The following is a 24,981-nucleotide window of genomic DNA, read 5'->3' as shown; positions in this document are numbered from 1 at the left end:
ACGAACCACGATCTCTCGGACGCGTCGCACACACAGACAGACACACACGCACAGCACAATTCATGCTCTCGCATACTGCATGTCAGGGGGAAACAGAAGTGTAGACAGCGCCCCAAATGCCAAAATCCACCCGTGTGGGATTTCGCGCAATCGCTTGACTCTGAATAAAGCTCGCATAAAAACGCTCGGGCTAGTTCCAATTCACTCTGACATACGCTAATCTTGAAAACGCGTCCAACGGAGCTCCGTGTTGCTCCCAGCGGAATCCCCCGCGCTTCCTGCGGCCATGGCCGATGATACTAGTATGAGAGGTCATCTGGCTACCGCGAGCGCGACTCAACTCGCCGACGTCGTCCGATGATTGTGCCTCAAAGTCAGCCTCCGGAGGCTATCGTGGGGTCGAGCCGGCGGTAGCCGTGACATGTGGTTCCACCACCCCTCGCAGGCTTTGCCTCTGACCGCCACCGTTCCCAGGCTGCCTAATGGGATGGAAAGGAAGGCTGGGCGAGCGTATAGAAGCGTGCTCGACCTCGTCGTGGCAACCTGCACGGCAGCGCTGGTAGGCGCGATGAGCGTCGTGCCACCTGACCCAAGACGGGTCGCAGGCGTCGTACCGAGCGTGTCGAGACCGTGTCCTGATGTGATCTGCACGGGTGAGTCACGTCGGCGTCAAAGGAGCGACGTGCGACCTGTCAGAGCTTGATCTCCGATCTCAGCGGCGTCGAGTCGTCTCCGGCGCGCGACAAAGGTACATACCCAGGACGCGCAGAGGCAGCTGCGACCCCGCCGAGTGGACGGTTGCACACCGCGCCACCTGCTGTGTGCAACCGTCTACTCGGCGGGGTCGCAGCTGCCTCCGGAAGGCACCGACATGTACCTTTTTGCGCAAATGGTCAAACCAAGGTTTTGTAACGCGAGCTGTGCCACAGTGAAATGGCACTCGCCTCGGCCCGTGCTGACACGGCACCCTGCACAAAGACCGCAGGGCGGGGACCTGTTCCTTTTTACCCATCTCCTAGTAGAGGTGTCCGTTTTATTTATTTATTTATTTACGGCACCGGTGCGGTCCTCGAAGCACGGAGGCACCGGGCTGGTCGCACCGGTCGCCACGCCGTGCACATGCCTGCAGTAGTACTGCTCGTCCCCAAACGGCCTCGCCGCCGGCTCGTGGACGACGACGTTGTCGAAGCGCACGCCCCGCATCGCCGCCGCCTCATCCGCCAGCAGCACCTGCTCACACCCAAACCTGTGAAGAGACGCCGTTCACAGCTCACGGACTGCAGAGCGCCCGCAACCCCGGCGCTCTGCTTCGGGCGGAGGACGGTGATGTCGCGCAGCGTGATGTTGGAGTACTGCCCGCCCGCCGGCGCGTGGCAGTGCGTGCCTAGTTGGTGTCCGGCGAGGTGGTGGGGCGCGGGCCGGGCGACCCTCGCACCTCCACATCCGAACAAGATAGAGCCCCACGGCATGCAACGTGCAAGGCCCTGAGCGTGGGTGAGCGGTGGCAGTGCGCGCGTGCCCGGCACAGTCGGCCAGCAGATGGAGCAAGGGCCGCCGTCCGTCGAGCAGAGGTCTGTCAAGCTGCATCCGTCGCACTGCTGCGCCTGCGGGACGTGCCACGGACGTGTCATGGACGTGTCGCGGACGCGGCCCCTCCGTCCCGGGGCCGGTTTCTGCGCCGGCCCGATCCAGATGGCGAACTGCTGCGGCTCCTCAATCACGATGTCCTACTCACGAGCGGAGGTCGCGGTGAGGGACCCCCACAGTGAGGACAAGCGGCCGCGCCGCGGTCGTCATCGTCCTATTCGCACTCCGCCGCCCGGTGCGACTCACGCCCATGCTGCGAGAGCAGGCGGCCGCCTCGACTGCGGTCCTCGTAGAGGACGTCGCGGACCGAGCCGGCGCCGCGGAACTTCATGTAGATGCCCTTGACCGTGCGAACCATGCGCGCGTGCCGAAAGGTGATATTGCGGACCTGCTCAGACACGACCTGAACCGTCGGGATGGTGCATGGAAGAGTCCGCGAATGGTCGCCGGGAAGAGCGCACGTCGGAGGCGATGGAGCCAATGGTGAGGCCAAAGCCTGATGACCACATGCGGCTGTGAAGTTGATAGAGTCAGTGGCAGCTGCACATTGGTGCGACGGCGAGGCGCATGCCGCTTGCGTTGACGTGCTCGATGAGGACGTTGTTGGTGCCGTCCTTGACGTCGAAGCAGTCGTCCTGGTTCCACACCTGCCCAAGCCACGCAGGTGTCAAAGCAGCGCCTCCGCGCCTCCAGTTCTCTCAGGGCGCATCATCCATGTGGTCGCCTCGCAGTGATGGATCCAGACGGTGTCGCAATGAGCGAGGTCGAACCCGTCAGTGTTGAAGGCGGTCAAGTCGAGCAAATCATGACGGTCGGCGTGCGTCCGTCGGTTGTCGACGCGCGAGTACCGCACCTCGAGGTTCGTCACGCCGCTAGCGAGGAAGGTCCAGTAGGGCGACTGGCGGAAGTGCAGCCGCTCCACCAGAATGTCGTCCGACTCCAGCACGGTGAGCAGCCGCGGCCTATCCTCCTGCCTGCTCACAGCAGCTCCGCGCGTGTGAACGGCGTCTCTTCACAGCTGCCGCGGGTCTGGTCGTCCACCTGCGCAGGTAGCCAATGCCTACGCCATAATAGGCAGAGTCAGGACGTGAATACGGGCGTTGCATGTCGTCTCGAGTGCTAGGGTCGGATTTATACGCAGTTTGTTTCTCAGCATCTGGAGATGGTGCCAGGAAGGCCCCACCACTTTGCACCGCCGCCGTCGAGCTCACCGCGGCTTGCGCTCGTGAATCTCACGCGGGAGAGGTTTGAGAAGGTCAGGCAATCCAACACCCCTCCGTCACTGCCGCGTGGCCACGCCTTCATATAGCGGCCGGAATTCAGCGCCGTTGAGGCAAATGAGAGCGTGCCGTCGATGGAGATGGTGACGCCGTGCAGGTTGCGCGCGTGAATGCCGCCCATGAGGTGAAACGTCTTAGTGGGCACGACAAAGACATCACCCTCGCGCAGCTTTGACAGCGAGCTGTTGAGCTTTGCACCGTTGGAGATGACAGTGTCCCAAGTGTCGTCGCCGGCCTCAGCGCCTCCGTCGGCCTCGAAATCGAACACCGCGGCGGCGCAGAGCGTCGACAGGGCGAGGACGATGCACTGATCGCGCATTGAGGCTCGCAGAGATCGGCAGAGACTGAGATCGACAGTGACAGCGCGAGAACACACAGTCTGACTCCGCACGCCTGAATTTTCTTTTTCTTTCGGAAAAAGAATCTGAGCGCCTTTGCACGCCGGTCTCCTCTCACTGTGTTTCACCTTAACCGCTCTGGAACTAACTAAAGCGAGTTCCAACAAAAGAACCATCAAAACGAAATTCGATGCTTTTGTTCTGAGCCAGCAGGACACACACGCCGAACCCGCCCCACTCATGCCATCGGCTCGTCCTCCGTCGGCAGCAGGTGGCGGCACACCGGGCACGAGTTGCGCGTGCCCAGCCACTGCGTCAGGCACTCGAGGTGAAAGAGGTGCGAGCACGGCATTTGCAGCACCGCATCGGACAGTGCCTCGAGGCAGATCGGGCAGTGACCTCGTCGGGCCGTCTCCCGAGGCGCCTCCTCCCAACGCATCTGCGACGCAAGCAGCCGCTGCACGGCCGCCGGCGACGCAGGCGTCGGCAAAAACTGCTGCACCGCGGGTGCAAACTGCGCCTCCAGCGCAGCCGGTGTCGGACCGCCTGGTGAAGTCTCCAGTGTTCCACAGAAAGCGGATGTGGTCATCCGACGGCGGGAAGGCCGCCACTTGCTCGCTGCCGTAGATTCCGGCGAGGTAGTTTCGCCACGCGTCGGCGCGATCCGTCGTGACGTGAGACAGGTAGTCGGATGGAGCGATCGAGCTGGAATGTGGGATGGGCTCAAGGTACGCCGTCTTACTGATGTCGTTGCAGCCCCATGCGGCCTTCCAGAGTCCGCAGGAGAGAAGGTTGCAGAGGTTGACCTTTACGGCGCAAACCTGCCCGCGAGTGCTGTCTTCATGCCCGGTTCCGATTTTGCTGAAAGGCGCGTCCATGAAGAAAGGGTCGATGGGGTCGGCCGCCGGCGCTTGGCCCTTCCGGAATTCCTGCCGCTTCGCCTCGACGAACGACAGGGGGGGGCGCGCGACAAGGGGCTTCACCGGAGGCATGTTGGCTCGGCGATCGCCCTGGTCAAAAGTGGGCGCCTTTGCTCCCGCCGCCCTCTGCCCGCCACCTGCGCGGCAGCGGACCAACTCCACGTGGCGAGCTCGAAAAGGCGGCGGTCTCGCCGGCCCCGGCGGGTGCTTCGAGCTCGAAAAGCGGCGGTGCGGCGGGGGCCTTGCTTTTTTTAAACCACCTCCACAACCTCACATCCAGGGCCGGGGAGCTGAGGAGCGCACCCAGCGAGCCGGATGATCGGCATCGGGCTACGGGCAGGAGAGCCCTGACCCCTAGGGGGGGGTGCGCGTTCGCAGGGCAAGGGCCTTAAAGTAAACACGGGTCTCCGAGGGTTGGCTCCGCGCTCCGGGTTCCCCCTAGCAGCAGACCGCCCCCTCTACTCGGAGCTATAATGGACACCAGACATGAACACGACACGCACTCTCACACGACGTCACCGCTCCGGGCCCCTTCGCGCGGGGTCCCCATCCCCACTCCGGAGGGAGCTCCCCTTCCCCCTGCGTCCTTTCTTTTGTTCGCTTTCCGGCGGTCATCCGACGGGCGCGGGGCCCGACCTCCCCTCCTCGCCTTTTTCAGCCGCGGCCCCGCCACCGTTTCGTCCAGCGTGCACACACCCCCGGAGGGTGCATGCACATCTCACAAAAATCTTTTTTTGCCAGCTGAAGCGACTGAGTGGTGGGCTCGCCGCCGTCAGCGGGCCCATGCGCGGGCAGCTGGCGCCCCTCTCCCTTGAGCACGACGAGCTCTCTGAGGAGCACGACGCCTGTGGCAGCCAGCGTGTGCAGCTAGCGGCGCAGCGCTGGCTGCAGCGGGTGCGGCACAGGCGCTTGGCAGCGGCCGCGATAGTCCGCGTGCAGTCAGTCTTTCGCGGCTACCAGGTGCGACATCGGAATGCACCTGCGGCAGCCGCCGCCTAGCGTATGCTACATCTTCCCGGCTGGACTGCGGTTCATACATCCTCCCGGCGCAATTCAGCGTGTTGCGTCCGGATTGAGCCGTCTTTGTGCATATGTGACGATCAGGCTGGCATGCAGCTAGTGTCTAATATTGCACCAAGAATCATAACAGCACGATCGTGCGGTGGTCAACGGCGCAGCCGCCTCCCACACATTCGTCGCGGGGTCGTCGTTGACCACAGCGCGTACAGACTGCCATCGAGCGCTGATCGAGCGCTGCTGCAGCCGTCCGAGGTTTTGCGCGAGCCGCCGCCATCGGCGCCACATCCTCCCACGCGTTCTCCGCCGGATCGTGCCGCTCCATCGAGCTTAGGGTGCCGTCGTTGTCGTTACAGCCTCCCACGACATACATACAGCTTGCCGTCGAGCTCCCCGCCATCCCAAACTCTCTGTGTCCGCGCCGCCGCCATCGGCGCCACCGCATCCCCGCCACGCGTTCGTCGCGGGATCCTACCGCTCCACTGAGCCCCGAGGATGCCGTCGTTGTCGCTGTACCCGCCAAAACAGCATAGACCTAGCCGCCGGAACACGTTAATATTTTTTCTTTCAAAGAACATATTTTAAAGAGAGTCTTGGGAATCGGGGAAGGGGAATCAGGCGGGGCGACAGACAGCGCGAGTCGGAGGCGGGAGGGGCTTGGCAGATCACCGGCGGCTCGCCTATGCCGCCCAAAGAAAACACGACGCGAACAGTAGGGGGAGGGCTCCCACAGGGCTTCGAGGTGTTTCAGTTGTTTTTATATCGTACGCTGCTCACTCACTATCACTGAGTAGAGGAGAGTACACCACACACACAAACACTACACCCCAACACGCGGCTAGCCAAGCCTGCCTGCTACACGATGGCGACGTTCTCGGGGTTCTGTCTGCGTGCTTTTGCTGCCTCCCGCTTGGAGTCGGCAGTAAAGCAAGTGGGTGAAAGCGGGGGCGACAGGGACGGCGGCGGCGGCGGCAGGGGGCTGGGGGGTCGGCGATGCCGAGGTGTGTGCCCATGTTTGTGCGTGGGGGGCGTTGCACGCCGCGGATCAGGCCGGGCGGCGGGGAGGAATCGGACGGCGGCGGCGGCGGCAGGGACAGGGGCAGTGGCGGTGACCCAGGGATGGTGGCGACCGCCGCGAGCGGGATGCAGCCGGCGACCCTCCTTTCGTGGCCATGTGACGTCGTACTGCATTAGGGTTTGGCACGAACAGAAATCCATTTGCGTTTGCACACTCCACATCTATCTTCTGTATCATCACTTTTGTCGCTGCATTTTCCGACGTCTCATCTGTCGTGTGCTCTTTTCCAGCTGCCTCTGGTCCCGACCCATCCACCCGTTTACCCACTTGACCCCCTCCCTCCTCCTCAACCCTCTCAACGACCATTCTTCCCTCATCTCCCCTCTGTTCCACCAGGTACTCAAGCCTCTTTGTCGCCGCAGCGCACTCCATCCCCTCCGCCTTCCTCCGTCTGACATATCTGGCAATAGCAACCAGTTCATCCGTTTTTACCACGTTCCTGCCCCATATCGTTTGTCTGTACCGTCCCTGTAACGTCCCAGTCTCCCCCATGAACTTCGCTGGACTGTCCTTGAACTGCCCATATTCCTTTTCGAACCTGAGCCCTCTAGCCTTCCTCCTATCCTCCTCACTCATCTGTGCACTCCACCTTTCCATAAGGTGACCGTCCCCTCTCCACCGTGCCCACCTGCTTATGCAACCCCAGTCGTACACTCCATCCACCACCACTGACGCACCGGTGCCACTACCATTGTATTGAGAAGGACCTGCCTGCCCATCAACCATCTCCGCCTCGTCTCCACCATCTGTCTCCACTCCCATTTTGATCTTCCACTCGGATTATTACTGATATGTACGCCCGAAAGTCTACGTCCAACAGCAGAGGCCCCTGGCTGGCATAGTTGGTTGGTTGACCACTCCACCACCAGCTGGCTCCTCGTTCGAACCCCGTTTGTTGCATCTGTCAATTCATCCCTCCACGCGCGCTCACGCCACGCCCCACGCCCCTCACTGCCCTCAGCCCGCAGCCCGCAGCCCGCAGCCCGCAGCCCGCAGCCCGCTGCCCGCTGCCCGCTGCCCGCTGCCCGCTGCCCGCTGCACTGCTCAAAGCCTTTTTGTGTCTCCATCTCTCCATCCATAACCCATTGATGAATCTCCTGTGCCAACCCTCCTCGCCCCTTTGACTCCACCTCTCCTGCAGTCCTCGCTGAACTCCACTGGTATTTAGGCGCTGATTTTGTTGCCTGGTCCCCACGACCTGTCTCCACCCCATTGTTCGTGTTGTCCCCGGTAATTGGCTCATCCTCGATCGCCTCGTACACCCCGTTTGTGCCATCGGACCCTTCATCGGCCGGGCTCAAAGGAGGCGCTCCGAGAGAGACACCTACCATCACTGTTTCGGCGAAAAAAAAGAAATCTCTCTCTCTCTCTCTCTCTCTCTCTCTCTCAAGAATTTCTTCTCGGCAGCTCCGGGGTGCCCTTGCCTAATCACCCCGCATCGGTGCTTGCGACACGGAGACAGCTGAGCTCGCAGACCCCATGCCGAAGAACCCGTCCTCCAACGGAGCTATGGACGTCACGAGCCCGAAGCGGGCCCGCACGCAGGGCGGCGCGAGCGCCAAGGGCAAGAAGGTCCTCATCTCGGACCCGATCGAGCAGGCGCCGCACCGCCGGCGACGGCACAGAGCAGCGAGTGGAGCACACCGCGGTGAGTGTGCCGCCGCCTCCGTGCGCGCAGGTGTGCGTGGACATCCTGCAAAAGGCGGGCGTCGTGGTCGATTGCAAGTCCAAGGTCCCGCCCGCCGAGCTCAAGAAGATCATCGGCGAGTACGACGGCCTGATCGTCCGCTCAGGCACCACCGTCACGGCGGAGATCATCGAGTCGGCGCACAAGATGACGGCGATCGGGCGGGCGGGGACGGGCGTCGACAACATCGACTGCGTCGCCGCCACCAAGAAGGGCATCATCGTCATGAACACGCCCGGCGGCAACACCGTCTCCGCCGCTGAGCACACGCGCGCGCCTGCCCCGGCCAAAGGACTCCCCTCCCCTCGACTCTTCACCCCTCGAATCGCCTCCGCCTCGAGCCGCAACTAGCGAGGTGGCGCCGCCGCACCCGCGCCGTCGACCCCGCGTGCCCTCTCCTCCCCCTCAGGTGCGCCCTCATCGCCTCGCTCGCTCGCAACGTTGCGCAGGCGAGCAGCTAAAGGACTCGCCTGTGCCTGCCACACACCTCACAGCGCTCCACCGCGCGCGCGCCCCTTTCGCCTTTGGCGTGGCGACATGGCCCGACCACCTCCTCACATCTGCCGCACACCTGCCGGCTCTGTTGACTGCCGCACTGGCTGCTGCTGCCCGCCGCGCACACCGGCCAAGCCTCGCACTCTTCTCATGCGCTGCCGTGAGGGAGGAGCGGTGAGATCTCTCGCAGACCTCTCGCAGACCCCGCCTCCCGCCGTCTCCTCCCGCCGTCTCCTCCCACCGCACCGCCGTCTCCTCCCCCCCCGCAGGGCGACGCGTCGATGAAGGCGCGCAAGTGGGACCGGAAGAAGTACATGGGCGTCGAGCTCTCCGGCAAGACGCTCGGCGTGCTCGGCCTCGGCCGCGTCGGCCGCGAGGTGACCTCCTCCTCCTTCTCCTGTCCTCTTCTCCTCTTCTCTTCGTCGCCTCCTTCTCCTCCTCCTGTCCACCTCTGCGCCTCTCCATCACCACCTCCTCTGCCTCCGCCTCTGCCTCCTCCACCTCTTCCTGCTCCTCCTCCTCTCCTCCTCTCCCTCCCTCGTCCTCTCCCTCTCCTCTCCCGCAGTCACACGGCATCATCACAGGCGACCAGATGATGAGGGGCCGCCTCCTTGCCTTGCACAGGTGATCTCTCGCATGCAGTCGTACGGGATGGACGTTATCGGGTACGACCCCTTCTTCCCTCCCGACGCCTCGCGCAAGCTCAACATCGAGCCGGTCTCCGCCGCCGACTGCATGGCGCGCGCCGACTTCCTCACCGTCCACGTGCCGCTGCTCGACGACACAAAGGACATGATCAACAAGACGTCGATCGCGACGATGAAGCCGGGTGTGCGCATCATCAACTGCGCTCGCGGCGGCATCATCAACGAGGCGGAGACACAGCTGAGATGCAGCTGAGATGCAGCTGAGATGCAGCTGAGATGCAGCCGTCATCAACAAGGAGGACCTGGCCGCGCTGCAGTCGGGACACGTCCACGACACGTCCACGACACGTCCCTCAGGCGGACCTGCTCGCCGCGCTGCAGTCGGGCCACGTCGCCGGCGCCGCGGTGGACGTGTTCGAGTCGGAGCCGCCGGCGGAGCACGAGTGGGCGCTGATTGAGCACCCCAAGCTTGTCGCGACGCCGCACCTCGGCGCGTCCACGCTCGAGGCGCAGGGCTGCGAGCTGTGAGCTGCGTCTCCTCACGGCAGCGTCCTCCCGGCGTGGACAGGCGCCTCGACGCTCGAGGCGCAGGGCAAGGTCGCCGAGGAGATCGCAAACTCGCTCGTCGCCGCCTTTGCCGAGCAGCCGGTCGTCGGCGTCGTCAACGCGCCCAACCTGACCCTCTCGCAGAAGCCGGAGCTGAAGCCGTGGACGGCGCTTGCAACGTCCCTCGGCAAGCTGCTCGCGCAGGTCAACAAGGCGGCGGTCACCTCGCTGCAGGTGCAGGTGTCGGGCAAGGTGGAGAAGGCGGGCGAGCTGTGCGCGGCCGCGGCGCTGGTGCGCGCCTCTTGCACCAGTTCGGCCGCGCCTTCGCCGCTGTCGCGTGTTGATGTGCGCCCGCGTTTCTCTTGTTTTCAGGTCGGCCTCTTCGACCAGTCCGGCGCGCGCGACGAGACGGGCGCGGCGATCAACCTGATCTCGGCGCCTGCCTTCGCGGCCGAGCGGGAGATGAAGGTGACGACGCAGGAGGTGGAGGGCGGCGTCTTCTCTTCGCTGCTCAAGCTGACGGTCACCACGCCCAAGGGCAGCCACGTCATCGCCGGCACCGGACTAGCCGCGATCGGCCCGAGATCACAGCCGATCCCTCCAAGGGGAGCCACGCCCTCGCCGGCGCGTTGGTCGGCCCCCGCCAGCGATGGGAGATGACTCGGCTCGAGGGGATATCTGCCCCCCTCCGGATGTCTGCCTTCCGGATGTCAGCCCGCCCGCCCGTCAGGCACCCTCCCATACCCCACGGTACCCGACCCCACCCTCCGCCCGTCAGGCACGGTGTTCGGCTCGAGCCAGCGCGTGGTCGAGTTCGAGGGCCACAAGCTCGAGTTCGAGCCAAAGGGCTACATGCTCGTCTACAAGTCGATCGACAAGCCCGGCGTGCTCTCGCGCGTCTCGGGCCTGCTCGGGGAGAACAAGATCAACATCCAGGCGCCCCGCCACCGCTACACCCCTCCCCATCACCCCCCAACCGCCCCACTCCGACCCGGCACCACCCTCCACCCTCCACCCTCAGGCGTGCGTGGTCTCGCACGGCGACGCCCAGGGCGCCGTCGTCAACGTGATGGCCATCGACCGCAAGGTCGAGGCCGCCGTCCTCTCCAAGGCCGCCGAGCTGGCGGACGTGTCGCAGGTCCACTGCCTCCACATCGGCTGAGCGGGGGCGGGATGGCGGGGTTGCGCGGCGGCGGGGTGGTGGGGGCGGCAGGCCAGCTAGCTGGCGGTGCAGGCCGGGCATGCCCTCCTCCTCCTCGCCGCTTCGCCTCTGTTCTCGTCCGCATGGTGGTGCGGTGAATAGTCGAGGTCTCTGAAGGTAAATTATGTGGCATGTCGCATGTGGTCATCAGCGAGCCTTGGTGTGTGCTCAGCTCTGCTCAGCCACAGGCTACTCTCGTGTAATGGACGAGTTCGTCGGTGGGAGGTGCCGAACAGAACTGAGAACAGACGCCCCACCGAACCGCAGGGTCAGGGAGCGTGGTGGCGGCACCTCGTGGTGGGACTATACGCTCTATACTCTAGTTGCAAAAAGTCTCACGTGGAAAAACGCACCAAAAACTGCGAAAAACGCTGTAGAGGAAGAGCGCGTGGGCGGTGAGTGCGAGCGTCGAAATTAGCAAGGATGTGCGCAGGCCGACCGCCGCGGCGAGCGACCTGGCTCGGTGGTCGGACATTGTGCCGGCTCACGAGACACGACCGCCCGCTCAAGTCCCTTCCGCGCCGGCGAGCGCTGCTAGTAGGAAAAAGAATTTTGCAACTCACTTGTTTTTTTAAGATGAACTCGGGGGCACGGGACGCGGCACAAACGGGGCACAAACGCTAGGCTAGAAAGACGGGGAGACCTCTATTTCGGATGTGGACTGGCGCACACCTGCGCAGAAAACGGGGGAAAGAAACGAAAATATGAAACATAACATAGCCTCGGAAGAAGAAAACGCCCCCACCGCGTTCGCGCGCCCTATGCACGTGCGGTTGCTACTCGCCTGCGCGTTGGTGCTCGAGCGCGCGGGATGTAGCAAGAGAACCGCCGGGGCTGCTCCTGCCAAGGTCGTAGCAGCGGCTAGACGAGGTGACGACGCGGCGGTACTGGCGTGGCTCGACGGCGGAGGGCATCCCACTCTCGTCGTTCTCTCTCCTGTCGCTTCATCCTCTGAGCTCTGTCTCGTCACTCTCCAAAAAAAAACGGGACGATCCAGCCCACTCTTTCCTTTGCACCTGATGCTACAGAGGGCTGCCAGCACGCTGAGAGGGGAGCCCATGCACGGCCAAAGGCGAAATTTCTTTTTTTGCGTGGACACCTCTGCGGCACTCTCCAAACGGAACGCGAGATAATGCTGTCGATCTGTGCGCTCGGCTTCGCCCCTCCGCTGGCGACGCGCGGCTCGACGCCGCTCCCCGTCGTCATGCAGGCACGTCATCACCTCTTCGTCAGCCCTCGTCGACCGCGAACAACTGTCTCGCCAAATCTGATGACCCGCTCCTTCTGACCGTCTCGCCAAATCTGACCCGCTCCTTCTGACCGTCTCGCCAAATCTGACCCGCTCCTGACCCGCTGTCAGGACGTCTACGGCGGCGGGAGCAATCGCAAGTGGGCGCCCTCGTGGAAGTCGGGCCCAATCCCAAAGTACAAGTCCGGGGCGACGGGGGCGGGCGGCGGCCGAGTGGCTTTCGCCTCGGGGTGGAACCCTTCCTGGAAAAGCGAGGCCACGTCCGAGGTGGCGCCGTCGTTGGCAGCGCCGCCCGCGCCTGCCGCGGTCACGAGTGAGATGACCAAGGAGCAGGCAGAGCCTCCTCCGATTCACCGTTCCGACCCACGCAGCCGCCTCTGCTCACCCCTTCTCATGTTCCCTCTCTCGTGCCCGCCGGCGCCTCTCCACCACTTTCCTACTGTGCAGGCCGCCACCTTCATGCAAGATCCATCCATCGCGGCGGCTCCGGGCGACGAGAAGAAGGCATTCCTGGCCTCGAAGGGCGTCGACCCTGCAGTCATCGCCGCCGTCTAGGCGCGCGCGGCAGCGCGGCACATACGGGGCGCGGTTCCGGCCCATGCCCGGCTTTTCATCTGCGGAGAGATAGACAAAGAGTCATAGAGAGGGATATACTGTGATAAGTGTGGGGCTGACACACGGCCGCCACACGTAGAGGTAGAGTGCCGGTGCGGCGGGTGGTCGGGCTCGGGGGACGGGGGGCGGCCTGGGAGAGACAAAGAATAAAAGGAAACCCCTGCGGCCGCGCAGCGGGTAGGGACGGGCAAGCCGGGAAAAAGAAACCCCTGCGGCCCCTCAAGTGCTTCACTCCATACACGTTACACCATAGTGCATAGAGCGGGCTGCGACCAAGCGGCGGGGGCACGCAGCCACGCACGCGCAGCACACCCAGGCGAGGGACTTCAGCACACTCCACGCCGTGGGGCTAGCACGCACACAACGGCGACTACATCAAGACAGCGAAAGCCTTCACACGCGCCGCCGCCATCGGCGCCACCGCCTCCCACGCGTTCGTCGCCGGGTCGTACCGCTCCACCGAGCTGAGGCCGTAGCCGCCCACAGCGTACAACTTGCCGTCGAGCACCGCCACGGCGTGAGCCATCCGCGCCGTCCCCATCGGCGCCACCGCCTCCCACGCGTTCGTCGCCGGATCGTACCGCTCCACCGAGCTGAGGTGGCCGTTGACGCCGCCCACAGCATACAACTTGCCGTCCAGCACTGCCAAGGCGTGATTGTACAGCGCCGTCGCCATCGGCGCCACCGCCTCCCACGCATCCAAGGCCGGGTCGTACCCCTCGACTGAGCTGAGGACGACGCCGTCGTTGCTGTACCCGCCAACAGCGTACAGCTTGCCGTCGAGCACCGCCACGCCATGGTCGCTCCGCTCCGTCGTCATCGGCGCCACCGCCTCCCACGCATTGGCAGCCGGGTCGTACCGCTCCACCGAGCTGAGGATGCCGTCGTCGTCGCTGTCGCCTCCCACCGCGTACAGCTTGCCCTCGAGCACCGCGACGGCGGGAGCATGCCGCGCCTTTGCCATCGGCGCCGCCGCCTCCCACGTGTTCGCAGCAAAGTCGTACCGCTCCACCGAGTTGGAAGGGGCGTAGTTGTCGGCCTCACAACCGCCGGCCGCGTAGAGCTTGCCATCGAGCACCGCCATGCCTGCTATCGTGCGTGCCGTCGGCAAAGGCGCCACCGCCTCCTCCTCCCACTCGTTCGTTGACGGGTCGTACCGCTCCAGCGAGTTGACAGTCCCACCCTCGTTGTCGCCGCCGATCACGAGCAGGCGCGGCCTCTCGCGCTTCTTCAGCGTCTCCTTCCAGCCGCGGCGCCACGCGCGGCACGTCCCCTTGACGGCGTGCGCCGTGGTCGGCAGCTGGGCGAGGATGTGCGGGGCGAGGTCCGGCGAGAGGAGGACCTCGGAGAGGACCCACTCGGGCTGCTCCACGAGCCGTGCGGCGTGCTCCTCCGCCACGCACAGCGCGGCGTCGCTCGCGCCCGCCTGCGCCTCGATGATGGCGCACAGCTGCGCTGGCGAGAGGCCCGCGACGCGCGCGCCGATGCGGTGGGAGGCCATCCGGCGCGAGAGGGATAAGGCGATTTTTTTCTTTTTTTGCGAAGAAGACCGCTGCACACTTATCAACTCTTAAGTGAGCTCATATACGCACGCGCTGTCTCGTCGTTAAGGTCCGACCTGTGGGCTCTGCCTGCGCTCGGCACCGGGCACCGCCTCGGTATACAAAATGCGCCTGCGGGCGGATCCTCACAGATCACAGATCACTAGGATTAGGAGCCGACGTACCGACCCTCGCGTCCGGTGGTGCTCACTCACCGACGGCCGGGTGGGCCACCCGCCCACGCGCCGCCACGTGCCGCCTACGGCTACGCGCAGCGCGTGCGCGCGTGCGCCGCAACTCGCCCGTCTCCGGGGGGGAGAGGGAGGGAGGGAGGGAGGGAGGGAGGGAGAGAGAGAGAGAGAGAGAGAGAGAGAGAGAGAGAGAGAGAGAGAGAGAGAGAGAGAGAGAGAGAGCGAAACAGCCGCCTACATCAAAGCAGCGAGAGGAGAGTACCGCGCCGTCCCCATCGTCGCCACCGCCTCCCATATCTCCAACGCCGGGTCGTAGCGCTCCACCAGGCAGCCATCCACGTCCTCCTCATCGTTCTGCCCGCCCACAGCGTACAGCTTGCCGTCCAGCACCGCCACGGCGAGCCTGCTCCGAGCCGCCGCCATCGGCGCCACCGCCTCCCACACATTCATCGCAGGGTCGTACCGCTCCACCGAGCTGAGGCGGCCGTCCTCGTCGTTCAAGCCGCCCGCAGCGTACAGCTTGCCGTCGAGCACCGCCACGGCGGCAAGAGTCCGCGCCTCTGCCATCGGCGCCACCGCCTCCCACGCGTTCGTCGCCGGATCGTACCGCTCGACCGAGCTGAGGATGCCGTCGTCGTCGCTGTACCCGCCCACAGCGTACAGCTTGCCGTCGAGCACCGCTACGGCGTGATAAAACCGCACCTCCGCCATCGGCGCCACCGCCTCCCACGCGTTCGCTGCCGGGTCGTACCGCTCCACCGAGCTGAGGGCGCCGTCGCCGAGGCCGCCCACAGCGTACAGATTGCCGTCCAGCACCGCGGCGTGGGTCTCGCGTGGTGTCACCATCGGCGCCGCCTCCTCCCACGCGTTCGTAGCCAAATCGTACCGCTCCACCAGGTTGGAAGTTGCGCCGTCAGCCTCACTCTCGCCGCCCACCGCGTAGAGCTTGCCATCGAGCACCGCCGTGCCGACAAAATTTCGTGCCGACGGCATCGGCGCGACAGCCTCCTCCTCCCACGCATTCGTGGACGGGTCGTACCGCTCCAGCGAGTTGAGACGCTCGCCATCGCTGTCTTCGCCGCCGATCACGACCAGGCGCGGCCTCTCGCGCTTCTTCAGCGTCTCCTTCCAGCCGCGGCGCCACGCGCGGCACGTCCCCTTGGCGGCGTGCTCCTTGGTCGGCAGCTGGGCGAGGATGTGCGGGGCGAGGTCCGGCGAGAGGAGGACCTCGGAGAGGACCCACTCGGGCTGCTCCACGAGCCGTGCGGCGTGCTCCTCCGCCACGCGCAGCGCGGCGTCGCTCGCGCCCGCCTGCCCCTCGATGATGGCGCACAGCTGCGCTGGCGAGAGGCCCGCGACGCGCGCGCCGATGCGGTGGGAGGCCATCCGGCGCGAGAGGGATACAAGTGCGCACTAGTTTATCTCGGCTTCTCCACATGACCCAAGCATCTGCACCGTGAGGTGTGATACATTGGCGCGTAAAGGGTCAGTCTGGAGTCGCGTGCCTCCACAACGGAAGAGCTACGCAGTACCTGACATCCCCTGGGGTCTTGCCACTAAAGGCGGAGGGTTGGGACTCAAACAGCTTGGACGAACTGCAGGTCCGGAGGAAACCTCAACGTCCTGCAGCCGGCCGCGGCGCCGTAAGCGGATCGCACCTCAGACCAAGAAGAGAGGTGGAGCTCACCACACGTAGAGCACCTACCGCCGCGTAGACGACGCGGGAGTCTCCCCCGCGAAAAGAGGGGGGGGAGAAGTAAGATGGGCCGACGACAGGACCCATTACGCGAGCAGAGGCTCGAGCTGACATCTCCGTGAGAGCCACGGTGGATCCCAAGCTAGCGTGAGAGCTCAGCATGCCACCAAGGAGAGGGTGGGTGGGAACCAAAGAGAGATGGCGCAGCCGGAGGGCTGGCGCCGTCAGAGAGGATGGAGCGGCCACAGAGGTGGCGCGGCATCAGGTCCCATGAGCAGGGAGAGAGCGCAGCGAGAGCGCCGCGCATGAGGAGCGAGGGCCAAGCGCGCTCGCGAAAGTAGGCGGCGAAAGCGCGCACCAGCTGAAGTGCAAGTTTGGTGTTCACAGCAGCGGAGGCTGAGTGAAGACCGCATGCGATGTGCGCGAGGGCACACGAGAGGGACTCAGGAGAGGTATCCGTGAGTATCCTACGATAAACTAGTGGCCTACCACGAGTTGGGGCCCCCACCCCAATCGTTATCGGCGGACTAGTTTATCTCGGCTTCTCCACATGACCCAAGCATCTGCACCGTGAGGTGTGATACATTGGCGCGTAAAGGGTCAGTCTGGAGTCGCGTGCCTCCACAACGGAAGAGCTACGCAGTACCTGACATCCCAACGCAGAGTGGAGGGAGCGGGTGCAGACGGACCTCGCATCCCAATGAAGCCAGAAGAGGGGCAGATGCGCTCGTGACGAAGAGCGACCCCAGCGTGAAGCCTACATTCACGCCACGCCGCCCGCGAGACGGCACACGAGACGAGGCTCGAGTAGACGAAGAGCGAGACGAGGCTCACACGAGGCGGCGGCAGAGACGGCCGCCCGCCACGCCGCCCACGAGGCGGCACACGAGACGAGGCTCGAGTAGACGAAGAGCGAGACGAGGCTCACACGAGGCGGCGGCAGAGACGGCCGCCCGCCACGCCGCCCACGAGGCGGCACACGAGACGAGGCTCGAGTAGATGAAGAACGAGACGAGGCTCACTCGTGGCGGCGGCAGAGACAGCCGCCCGCCACGCCACGCCGCCCCACGAGGCGGCACACGAGACGAGGCTCGAGTAGACGAAGAGCGAGACGAGGCTCACACGAGGCGGCGGCAGAGACGGCCGCCCGCCACGCCGCCCACGAGGCGGCACACGAGACGAGGCTCGAGTAGACGAAGAGCGAGACGAGGCTCACACGAGGCGGCGGCAGAGACAGCCGCCCGCCACGCCGCCCACGAGGCGGCACACGAGACGAGGCTCGAGTAGACGAAGAGCGAGACGAGGCTCACACGAGGCGGCGGCAGAGACAGCCGCCCGCCACGCCGCCCACGAGGCGGCACACGAGACGAGGCTCGAGTAGACGAAGAGCGAGACGAGGCTCACTCGAGGCGGCGGCAGAGACAGCCGCCCGCCACGCCGCCCACGAGGCGGCACACGAGAAGGCTCGAGTAGACGACGAGCGAGACGAGGCTCACTCGAGGCGGCGGCAGAGACAGCCGCCCGCCACGCCACGCTCCCCACAAGCGGCATACGAGACGAGGCTCGAGTAGACGAAGAGCGAGACGAGGCTCACTCGAGGCGGCGGCAGAGACAGCCGCCCGCCACGCCGCCCACGAGGCGGCACACGAGACGAGGCTCGAGTAGACGAAGAGCGAGACGAGGCTCACTCGAGGCGGCGGCAGAGACAGCCGCCCGCCACGCCACGCCGCCCACGAGGCGGCACACGAGACGAGGCTCGAGTAGACGAAGAGCGAGACGAGGCTCACTCGAGGCGGGCAGAGACAGCCGCCCGCCACGCCACGCCGCCCACGAGGCGGCACACGAGGCGAGGCTCGAGTAGACGAAGAGCCAGACGAGGCTCACTCGAGGCGGCAGCAGAGACAGCCGCCCGCCACGCCGCCCACGAGGCGGCACACGAGGCGAGGCTCGAGTAGACGAAGAGCGAGACGAGGCTCACTCGAGGCGGCGGCAGAGACAGCCGCCCGCCACGCCATGCCGCCCACGAGGCGGCACACGAGACGAGGCTCGAGTAGACGAAGAGCGAGACGAGGCTCACACGAGGCGGCGGCAGAGACAGCCGCCCGCCACGCCACGCTGCCCACAAGCGGCATACGAGGCGAGGCTCGAGTAGACGAAGAGCCAGACGAGGCTCACTCGAGGCGGCGGCAGAGACAGCCGCCCGCCACGCCAAGCCGCCCACGAGGCGGCACACGAGGCGAGGCTCGAGTAGACGAAGAGCCAGACGAGGCTCACTCGAGGCGGCAGCAGAGACAGCCGCCCACCACGCCACGCCGCCCAAGAGGCGGCACACGAGGCGAGGCTCGAGGAGACGAAGAGCGAGACGAGGCTCACTCAAGGCGGCGGCAGAGACAGCCGCCCGCCCGCCACGCCGCCCACGAGGCGGCACACGAGACGAGGCTCGAGTAGACGAAGAGCTAGACGAGGCTCACTCGAGGCGGCGGCAGAGACAGCAGCCCGCCACGCCGCCCACGAGGCGGCACACGAGACGAGGCTCGAGTAGACGAAGAGCGAGACGAGGCTCACTCGAGGCGGCGGCAGAGACAGCCGCCCGCCACGCCGCCCACGAGGTGGCACACGAGACGAGGCTCGAGTAGACGAAGAGCGAGACGAGGCTCACTCGAGGCGGCGGCAGAGACAGCCGCCCGCCACGCCACGCCGCCCACGAGGCGGCACACGAGACGAGGCTCGAGTAGACGAAGAGCGAGACAAGGCTCACACGAGGCGGCGGCAGAGACAGCCGCCAGCCACGCCGCCCACGAGGCGGCACACGAGACGAGGCTCGAGTAGACGAAGAGCGAGACGAGGCTTACTCGAGGCGGCGGCAGAGACAGCCGCCCGCCACGCCACGCCGCCCACGAAGCGGCACACGAGACGAGGCTCGAGTAGACGAAGAGCGAGACGAGGCTCACACGAGGCGGCGGCAGCGACAGCCGCCCGCCACGCCACGCCGCCCAAGAGGCGGCACACGAGGCGAGGCTCGAGTAGACGAAGAGCGAGACGAGGCTCACTCGAGGCGGCAGCAGCGACAGCCGCCCGCCACGCCACGCCGCCCACGAGGCGGCACACGAGACGAGGCTCGAGTAGACGAAGAGCGAGACGAGGCTCACTCGAGGCGGCAGCAGCGACAGCCGCCCGCCACGCCACGCCGCCCAAGAGGCGGCACACGAGACGAGGCTCGAGGAGACGAAGAGCGAGACGAGGCTCACTCGAGGCGGCGGCAGAGACAGCCGCCCGCCACGCCGCCCCACGAGGCGGCACACGAGACGAGGCTCGAGTAGACGAAGAGCGAGACGAGGCTCACTCGAGGCGGCGGCAGAGACAGCCGCCCGCCACGCCACGCCGCCCAAGAGGCGGCACACGAGACGAGGCTCGAGCAGACGAAGAGCGAGACGAGGCTCACTCGAGGCGGCGGCAGAGACAGCCGCCCGCCACGCCGCCCACGAGGCGGCACACGAGACGAGGCTCGAGTAGACGAAGAGCGAGACGAGGCTCACTCGAGGCGGCGGCAGAGACAGCCGCCCGCCACGCCACGCCGCCCACGAGGCGGCACACGAGACGAGGCTCGAGCGACAAAGAGCGAGACGAGGCTCACTCGAGGCGGTGATTGAGACAGCCGCCCGCCCGCCACGCCGCCCATGAGGGCGAACGAGGCGAGGCTTGAGCAGACAGAGAGAACGAGACGAGGCTCACTCGAAGAGCAGCAAGCGCCGCTGCACGGGCGGAGCACGTACCGGAGTGTTGCCTTGGATAGAGATATCCCAGAGCAACATGACAGCAGAGCTTATCGCCGGCGGGTCCAGAGAGAAAGGAGAAGCACGCCACGAGACGTGATGCAACAGCAGCACCAAGAGTGGGCTGTGGGGCCACCGCCCCTGGCCGCCAGGTGGACGAGGCCGTCGTGGCAGAGCCGAGGCGACCACGAGAGCGCCACAAGCGTGGCAGACGAGGCCGCCGCCCATCGTGTACTGCTGCCCAGAAACAATCGCCAGCGACAGCAAGAATGGCGCAGACACAGATTCTGTGCCAACCAAAGAGAGATGGCGCAGCCGGAGGGCTGGCGCCGTCAGAGAGGATGGAGCGGCCACAGAGGTGGCGCGGCATCAGGTCCCATGAGCAGGGAGAGAGCGCAGCGAGAGCGCCGCGCATGAGGAGCGAGGGCCAAGCGCGCTCGCGAAAGTAGGCGGCGAAAGCGCGCACCAGCTGAAGTGCAAGTTTGGTGTTCACAGCAGCGGAGGCTGAGTGAAGACCGCATGCGATGTGCGCGAGGGCACACGAGAGGGACTCAGGAGAGGTATCCGTGAGTATCCTACGATAAACTAGTGGCCTACCACGAGTTGGGGCCCCCACCCCAATCGTTATCGGCGGACTTAATGATTTTCGACCGACCGCAGGGAAACGCAGGGGCGCCCCCCCCCCGACCGAGCTGCGAAACAACGGCGTCCACACCGGCCGCCGCTCGAGAAGCCCCAAAATTTTCTTCGGCGCTGCGCGCCGTTGCAGTCGTAGCTGTAGTCGAGTGTAGGTACACGTACTCACGCTGTTGCAGCCCAGCTATCGTGCCGCAAAAAGGTCCATGTGGCTAGAAAAAATGCTCCCGGTCGCCTCGAAAGCGCCCGCCGGTGTGTGTCCAAAGATGTAGCGCCCGTGCCTTTTGGTGTACCCCGTTTGTACCGCGTCCTGTGCCCCCGAGTTCATTAAATAAAAAAATGTACCGCACACAAGTTTGGGGACGCATCCGACACACGGGCAGGTTTTCGGCTTTTCGCGCTTCTATGCTGGCCAACGGTGATGACGCCGTCGCGTCACCGACGGCTCGTGCTTGCGTATGATAGCAACCCCTCGTCCGACGGCAGCGTCCTCGTGTCCGCCACTCCGCCCGCGCGGCATCATTACTGTCCGCCTACACCATTGCGGCCGCGGCCGCACCCGCAATCGAGGGTGGAGAGTGGCCACGCGCTCAGTCACTCTACTACGTGCCATCTGAGCACGTCTTGACGTATACGAATGAATATCTCCCGATGCGTTCCGGGCCGCGAGCGGCAGAGGGGGTGCATTGTACCCACTCGCACGCCGGCACGAGCACGGCGCCGCAGTGGGGCAAACGGGGCATCTGGGGCTAGCTCATCTATGAGCATCATCTCTGCCGCTTCTCGCCATCCCCGAGGAGCAGCGCGCCCGAAGCAGGTGAGTCACGGCCGCTGTCCAGCGAGCGCGGCGGCGGGCCTGAGGGAACCTCAAGGAGTAAATAGAAGTTCGAGATTCGAATCCTATTTGACAAAACCGGGAGCGTGAGCTGGAAGTGACGGGAGTAAAGAAAATCGCCCAAAATTTTCTTCGGCGCTGACGCGCCGACAAAGCTGGTGTCCGACCCCGACCGCCGGCCGAAACAGCCGCGTCCAGCCCGACCTGCGGCCGGCCGAAAATCATTAAGTGTGCGCACTTGTAACCGGGCCACTGCTGCTGCGGCGGTTTTTTTCTTTTTTCGCGACGGCCTTTCCATCTGCGCTCTTTAAAATTCTTTTGCGCCCCTGCCTGAGGCTGTGCTCGGGGCGCTGCCACGCTCTTACCGCATGGCCTCTCTCGACGCCTTCCTCGCAGATCTCGACGACCTAAACGAGGAGGAGGACGAGGGCGAGGAGGCGCGCCCTCGCCCATGACTGCTTGCCCCGCGTCGCTGCCGCCCGTGTCGCCGCGCTCGCTTCCCCGCTGCCAGCGGGCCGCGCCCGCCTTTCGCGCTGCGACGCTCGCGCCCACTCACCGGCTCTGTCTCGCGGCGGCAGGAGGAGATCATCGAGGAGGAGGACGACGACGATGGCGACATCGACATGCTCGCCGAGACGGGCGGCGGCGGCGGCGCGGCGGGCACGTCGGGGCTGCTCGCCTCGAGCCGGATGGCGTCGCTGATGGAGAAGATCGAGGCATACATGGTGGCCGACGCGGGCGACGGCGTCGTCGCGCCGCCCGCCGCGCCCCAGGACGATGCCGGCGCCGTCTACGCGCTGATTGTGCAGTGCAACGAGATAGCGGTCGACATCGACAATGAGGTGCAACTGGCAGCCCTCGGGCGGGGGCACGCTGCGCACCACACCGGGGCAGGGCGCGACACTCCACGCCGGGGCGCATGCCACGCCACACCACCGGCCGTAGGTCGAGGCGCTCGCGAAGCACATCCGCGACGACTACGCGAAGCGCTTCCCCGAGCTCGAGTCGCTGATCCCGAACCCGCTCGACTTCGCGCGCGTCGTGCTCAAGATCGGCAACGAGGCGGACCTGACCCAAGTCGACCTCACCGGCATCCTCCCCTCCGCCACGATCATGGTCGTCACCGTCACCTCCTCCACCACCATCGGCACCGAGCTGCCGCCGCAGGCGCTGGCGGCGGTCAGCGAGCGGTGCGAGCCAAGTCCTCGCCCTCTCCACATCTCCCCACATCTCCCCACATCTCCCCACATCTCCCGCAGGTGCGAGCAGGTCCTCGCCCTCTCCGACAACAAGCAGCGCATCCTCGCCTTCGTCGAGTCCAAGATGGCGAGAGACAGCCGAGAGACAGCCGAGAGACAGCCGAGGTGCAACCGAGGTGCAACCGAACCGAGGTGTGTGAATTGCTCTTCCGACCGCCACCTCAACAGGCAATCGTCGCGCCCAACGTCGTCGCCATCGTCGGCGCCGCCACCGCCGCGACGCAGCTCCCCTTCCTGGACACGTCCGAGACACGTCCGAGACACGTCCTAGGCGCCGCCACCGCCGCGAAGCTCGTCGGCGCCGCGGGCGGTATGTCCAAGCTGAGACATGTCCAAGCTGGCCGAGACACGTCCGAGACATGTCCGAGACACGTCCTAGGCATGTCCAAGCTGGCCGAGCTGCCCTCGACGGTCGTGCAGATCCTTGGCTCGAAGAAGCGCGCGCTCGCGGGCATGCCGCACGTCGACGCAGAGGTGTCGCGCGCGCACTCTGGCGGCGTCTCTTCACAGCGGCCAGCCGTGAGCAGGCATGTCCACCTCGACGCAAGTCACGCACTCTGGCTGCATCTCGCAGTGCGACATCATCCTCAACACGCCGCCAGGACTGAGGCCAAAGGTGGTCCGCATGGTCGCCGGCAAGGTGCCTCCACTCTTCTTGGCAGCATTCATAGTCTCTGTCTCGGAAGTAGCAGCACACCTATCAGCACACTCTATCTCCCGCATGCCCGCCGGCAAGGTGACGCTGGCGGCGCGCGCGGACGCGTACCAGAACTCTGGCGACGGCTCCGTCGGCCAAAAGTTCCGCGACGAGATCGAGATGCGGTCGGCCAAGCTTTCGGAGCCGCCGCCGCCGAAGGACGTGCGGCCGCTGGCGGTGCCGCACCGAGTCGGAGCACGGGCCGTCCGGTGTGAACGGCGTCTCTTCACACGTCGCGCGGAGCTGCGAGCAGGTGCCGCCCGAGTCTAGCGGCAAGCGGCGCGGCGGGCGGCGGCTGCGCAAGATGAAGGAGCGGATGGGTATGACGCACATGCGGCAGCTCTCCAACCGGGTGCGGTTCGGGCAGGAGGAGGACATGACGTCCGACGGCATGCTCGGTGTCGGAATGCTCGGAAAGTCGCAGCAGGGGGGCAAGGTCAAGGTGAACGCGCAGAAGCAGCAGCTGCTCTCCGAGAAGAACAAGCGCGCGCCGGCTCCGCCCGAGTCTGCTCGTCGGTGACTCCGCGCGTAATGCTGAACTGGTTGCTGGACAGGCGGGCGCGACTCGCCGGCTCCTCGGGCAGCACAAACGGGCTCGCATCCTCGCTCGCCTTCACGCCGGTGCAGGGCATCGAGCTGGTCAACCCTTCCGCCGCCGGCGACGCCAGAGAGGGGCCTCGAGGCCCGCCCTGGCTTCGTGTGTGCCGTACGCGCGCTCGTGGTTTGCGTAGGCGACTCCAAGGAGGGGACCGAGACCTACTTCTCGCAGACGGCCGCTTTCTTCCAGAGGGGGATGTGAGGCGGCGGCGGCGGGCGAGCCCTGCTCGGGGCCGCGCGCGCGCGCGGGGGGGGGGGGGGTTGCAGCGGAGAGGACGCGCCGCTCTGGAGCATACTGTATTGCACACATGCATACTGCGGGGTGGGACCTCTTCTTTCTCCCAGCCTGTGTGCTCACCACGTGCACTGGGCCTTGCACTTTGAATACCGGCACAGTAGGAACGTATGTATGTATCGAAGGTGAAAAGAACAGCCAGGCTAGGACTGGACACCTCACGGGAGAGTACCGCACACCCTTTGCAAGCGAAATCCAAGCTTGCACTCTTGTGTGACCTTTGTGCCGATGGCCTCCCACCGCATCGGCGCGCGCGTCGCGGGCCTCTCGCCAGCGCAGCTGTGCGCCATCATCGAGGCGCAGGCGGGCGCGAGCGCCGCCGCGCTGCGCGTGGCGGAGGAGCACGCCGCACGGCTCGTGGAGCAGCCCGAGTGGATCCTCTCCGAGGTCCTCCTCTCGCCGGACCTCGCCCCGCACATCCTCGCCCAGCTGCCGACCAAGGAGCACGCCGTCAAGGGGACGTGCCGCGCGTGGCGCCGCGGCTGGAAGGAGACGCTGAAGAAGCGCGAGAGGCTGCGCCTGCTCGTGATCGGCGGCGATGGCAGCGACTACGAGCTTGTCAACTCGCTGGAGCGGTACGACCCGTCAACGAATGAGTGGGAGGAGGAGGCTGTGGCGCCGATGCCGACGGCACGTGAAAATTTTTGCACGGCGGTGCTCGACGACAAGCTCTACGCGGCGGGCGGCCTGGGTGTGGCTGATGGCGAGGATGAGGATGGCGAGGCCCTCCCTCCATCCTCCAACTTGGTGGAGCGGTACGACTTTGCGACGAATGCGTGGGAGGAGGTGGCGCCGATGGTG

At 65.6% G+C, this 24,981-nt stretch overlaps 6 protein-coding genes across 6 annotated transcripts; 2 read left to right on the top strand and 4 right to left on the bottom strand.

The window, feature by feature from the left end:
* Window positions 1-190: 190 nt before the first annotated feature.
* On the bottom strand, window positions 191-2,096 carry EMIHUDRAFT_206255 (hypothetical protein; the record flags this gene model as incomplete). The annotated part of the gene is made up of 10 exons (XM_005777506.1): window positions 191-278; window positions 422-479; window positions 615-645; window positions 868-968; window positions 1,059-1,230; window positions 1,296-1,384; window positions 1,442-1,484; window positions 1,647-1,727; window positions 1,895-1,975; window positions 2,049-2,096. 10 exons carry the CDS (start codon window positions 2,094-2,096, stop codon window positions 191-193), a joined length of 792 nt encoding a protein of 263 aa, XP_005777563.1.
* Window positions 2,097-2,254: 158 nt separating this feature from the next.
* On the bottom strand, window positions 2,255-3,186 carry EMIHUDRAFT_206254 (hypothetical protein; the record flags this gene model as incomplete). The annotated part of the gene is made up of 2 exons (XM_005777505.1): window positions 2,255-2,561; window positions 2,774-3,186. 2 exons carry the CDS (start codon window positions 3,184-3,186, stop codon window positions 2,255-2,257), a joined length of 720 nt encoding a protein of 239 aa, XP_005777562.1.
* Window positions 3,187-3,443: 257 nt separating this feature from the next.
* On the bottom strand, window positions 3,444-4,197 carry EMIHUDRAFT_206253 (hypothetical protein; the record flags this gene model as incomplete). The annotated part of the gene is made up of 2 exons (XM_005777504.1): window positions 3,444-3,604; window positions 3,708-4,197. The coding sequence occupies 2 exons, from the start codon at window positions 4,195-4,197 to the stop codon at window positions 3,444-3,446; spliced, it is 651 nt and encodes a 216-aa protein (XP_005777561.1).
* Window positions 4,198-7,682: 3,485 nt separating this feature from the next.
* EMIHUDRAFT_415674 (hypothetical protein) lies at window positions 7,683-9,850 on the top strand (the record flags this gene model as incomplete). Its single annotated transcript, XM_005777503.1, has 7 exons — window positions 7,683-7,819; window positions 7,899-8,176; window positions 8,317-8,356; window positions 8,672-8,779; window positions 9,027-9,233; window positions 9,332-9,543; window positions 9,598-9,850. Coding segments are annotated over exons 1-7 (1,218 nt in total), but the record flags the coding sequence as incomplete, so codon positions are not given.
* Window positions 9,851-18,161: 8,311 nt separating this feature from the next.
* EMIHUDRAFT_206248 (hypothetical protein) lies at window positions 18,162-19,900 on the bottom strand (the record flags this gene model as incomplete). Its single annotated transcript, XM_005777502.1, has 5 exons — window positions 18,162-18,460; window positions 18,654-18,746; window positions 18,847-19,335; window positions 19,531-19,691; window positions 19,821-19,900. 5 exons carry the CDS (start codon window positions 19,898-19,900, stop codon window positions 18,162-18,164), a joined length of 1,122 nt encoding a protein of 373 aa, XP_005777559.1.
* A 1,772-nt stretch (window positions 19,901-21,672) lies between these two features.
* On the top strand, window positions 21,673-24,308 carry EMIHUDRAFT_427076 (hypothetical protein). Its single transcript, XM_005777501.1, has 9 exons — window positions 21,673-21,769; window positions 21,911-22,522; window positions 22,592-22,793; window positions 22,863-22,901; window positions 22,971-23,042; window positions 23,119-23,231; window positions 23,328-23,465; window positions 23,542-23,792; window positions 23,873-24,308. The coding sequence occupies exons 1-9, from the start codon at window positions 21,701-21,703 to the stop codon at window positions 24,267-24,269; spliced, it is 1,893 nt and encodes a 630-aa protein (XP_005777558.1). The 5' UTR covers window positions 21,673-21,700; the 3' UTR covers window positions 24,270-24,308.
* Window positions 24,309-24,981: the final 673 nt, after the last annotated feature.

The sequence above is a fragment of the Emiliania huxleyi genome (assembly GCF_000372725.1).
Source record: "Emiliania huxleyi CCMP1516 unplaced genomic scaffold EMIHUscaffold_26, whole genome shotgun sequence".
Classification (NCBI taxonomy): domain Eukaryota; phylum Haptophyta; order Isochrysidales; family Noelaerhabdaceae; genus Emiliania; species Emiliania huxleyi.
The sequence above is the reverse complement of the archived record's forward strand: the minus strand, read 5'-3'. Positions and strand labels throughout refer to the sequence as shown.

Excerpts from the sequence above, each read along its gene's own strand:
- EMIHUDRAFT_427076 (XM_005777501.1), top strand. The coding sequence starts at position 21,701 with ATGGCCTCTCTCGACGCCTTCCTCGCAGATCTCGACGACCTAAACGAG. Across the intron at positions 22,523-22,591 it reads CTGGCGGCGGTCAGCGAGCG|GTGCGAGCAGGTCCTCGCCC; the intron begins GTGCGAGCCAAG and ends CATCTCCCGCAG. Across the intron at positions 23,793-23,872 it reads CGCGCGCCGGCTCCGCCCGA|CACAAACGGGCTCGCATCCT; the intron begins GTCTGCTCGTCG and ends CTCCTCGGGCAG.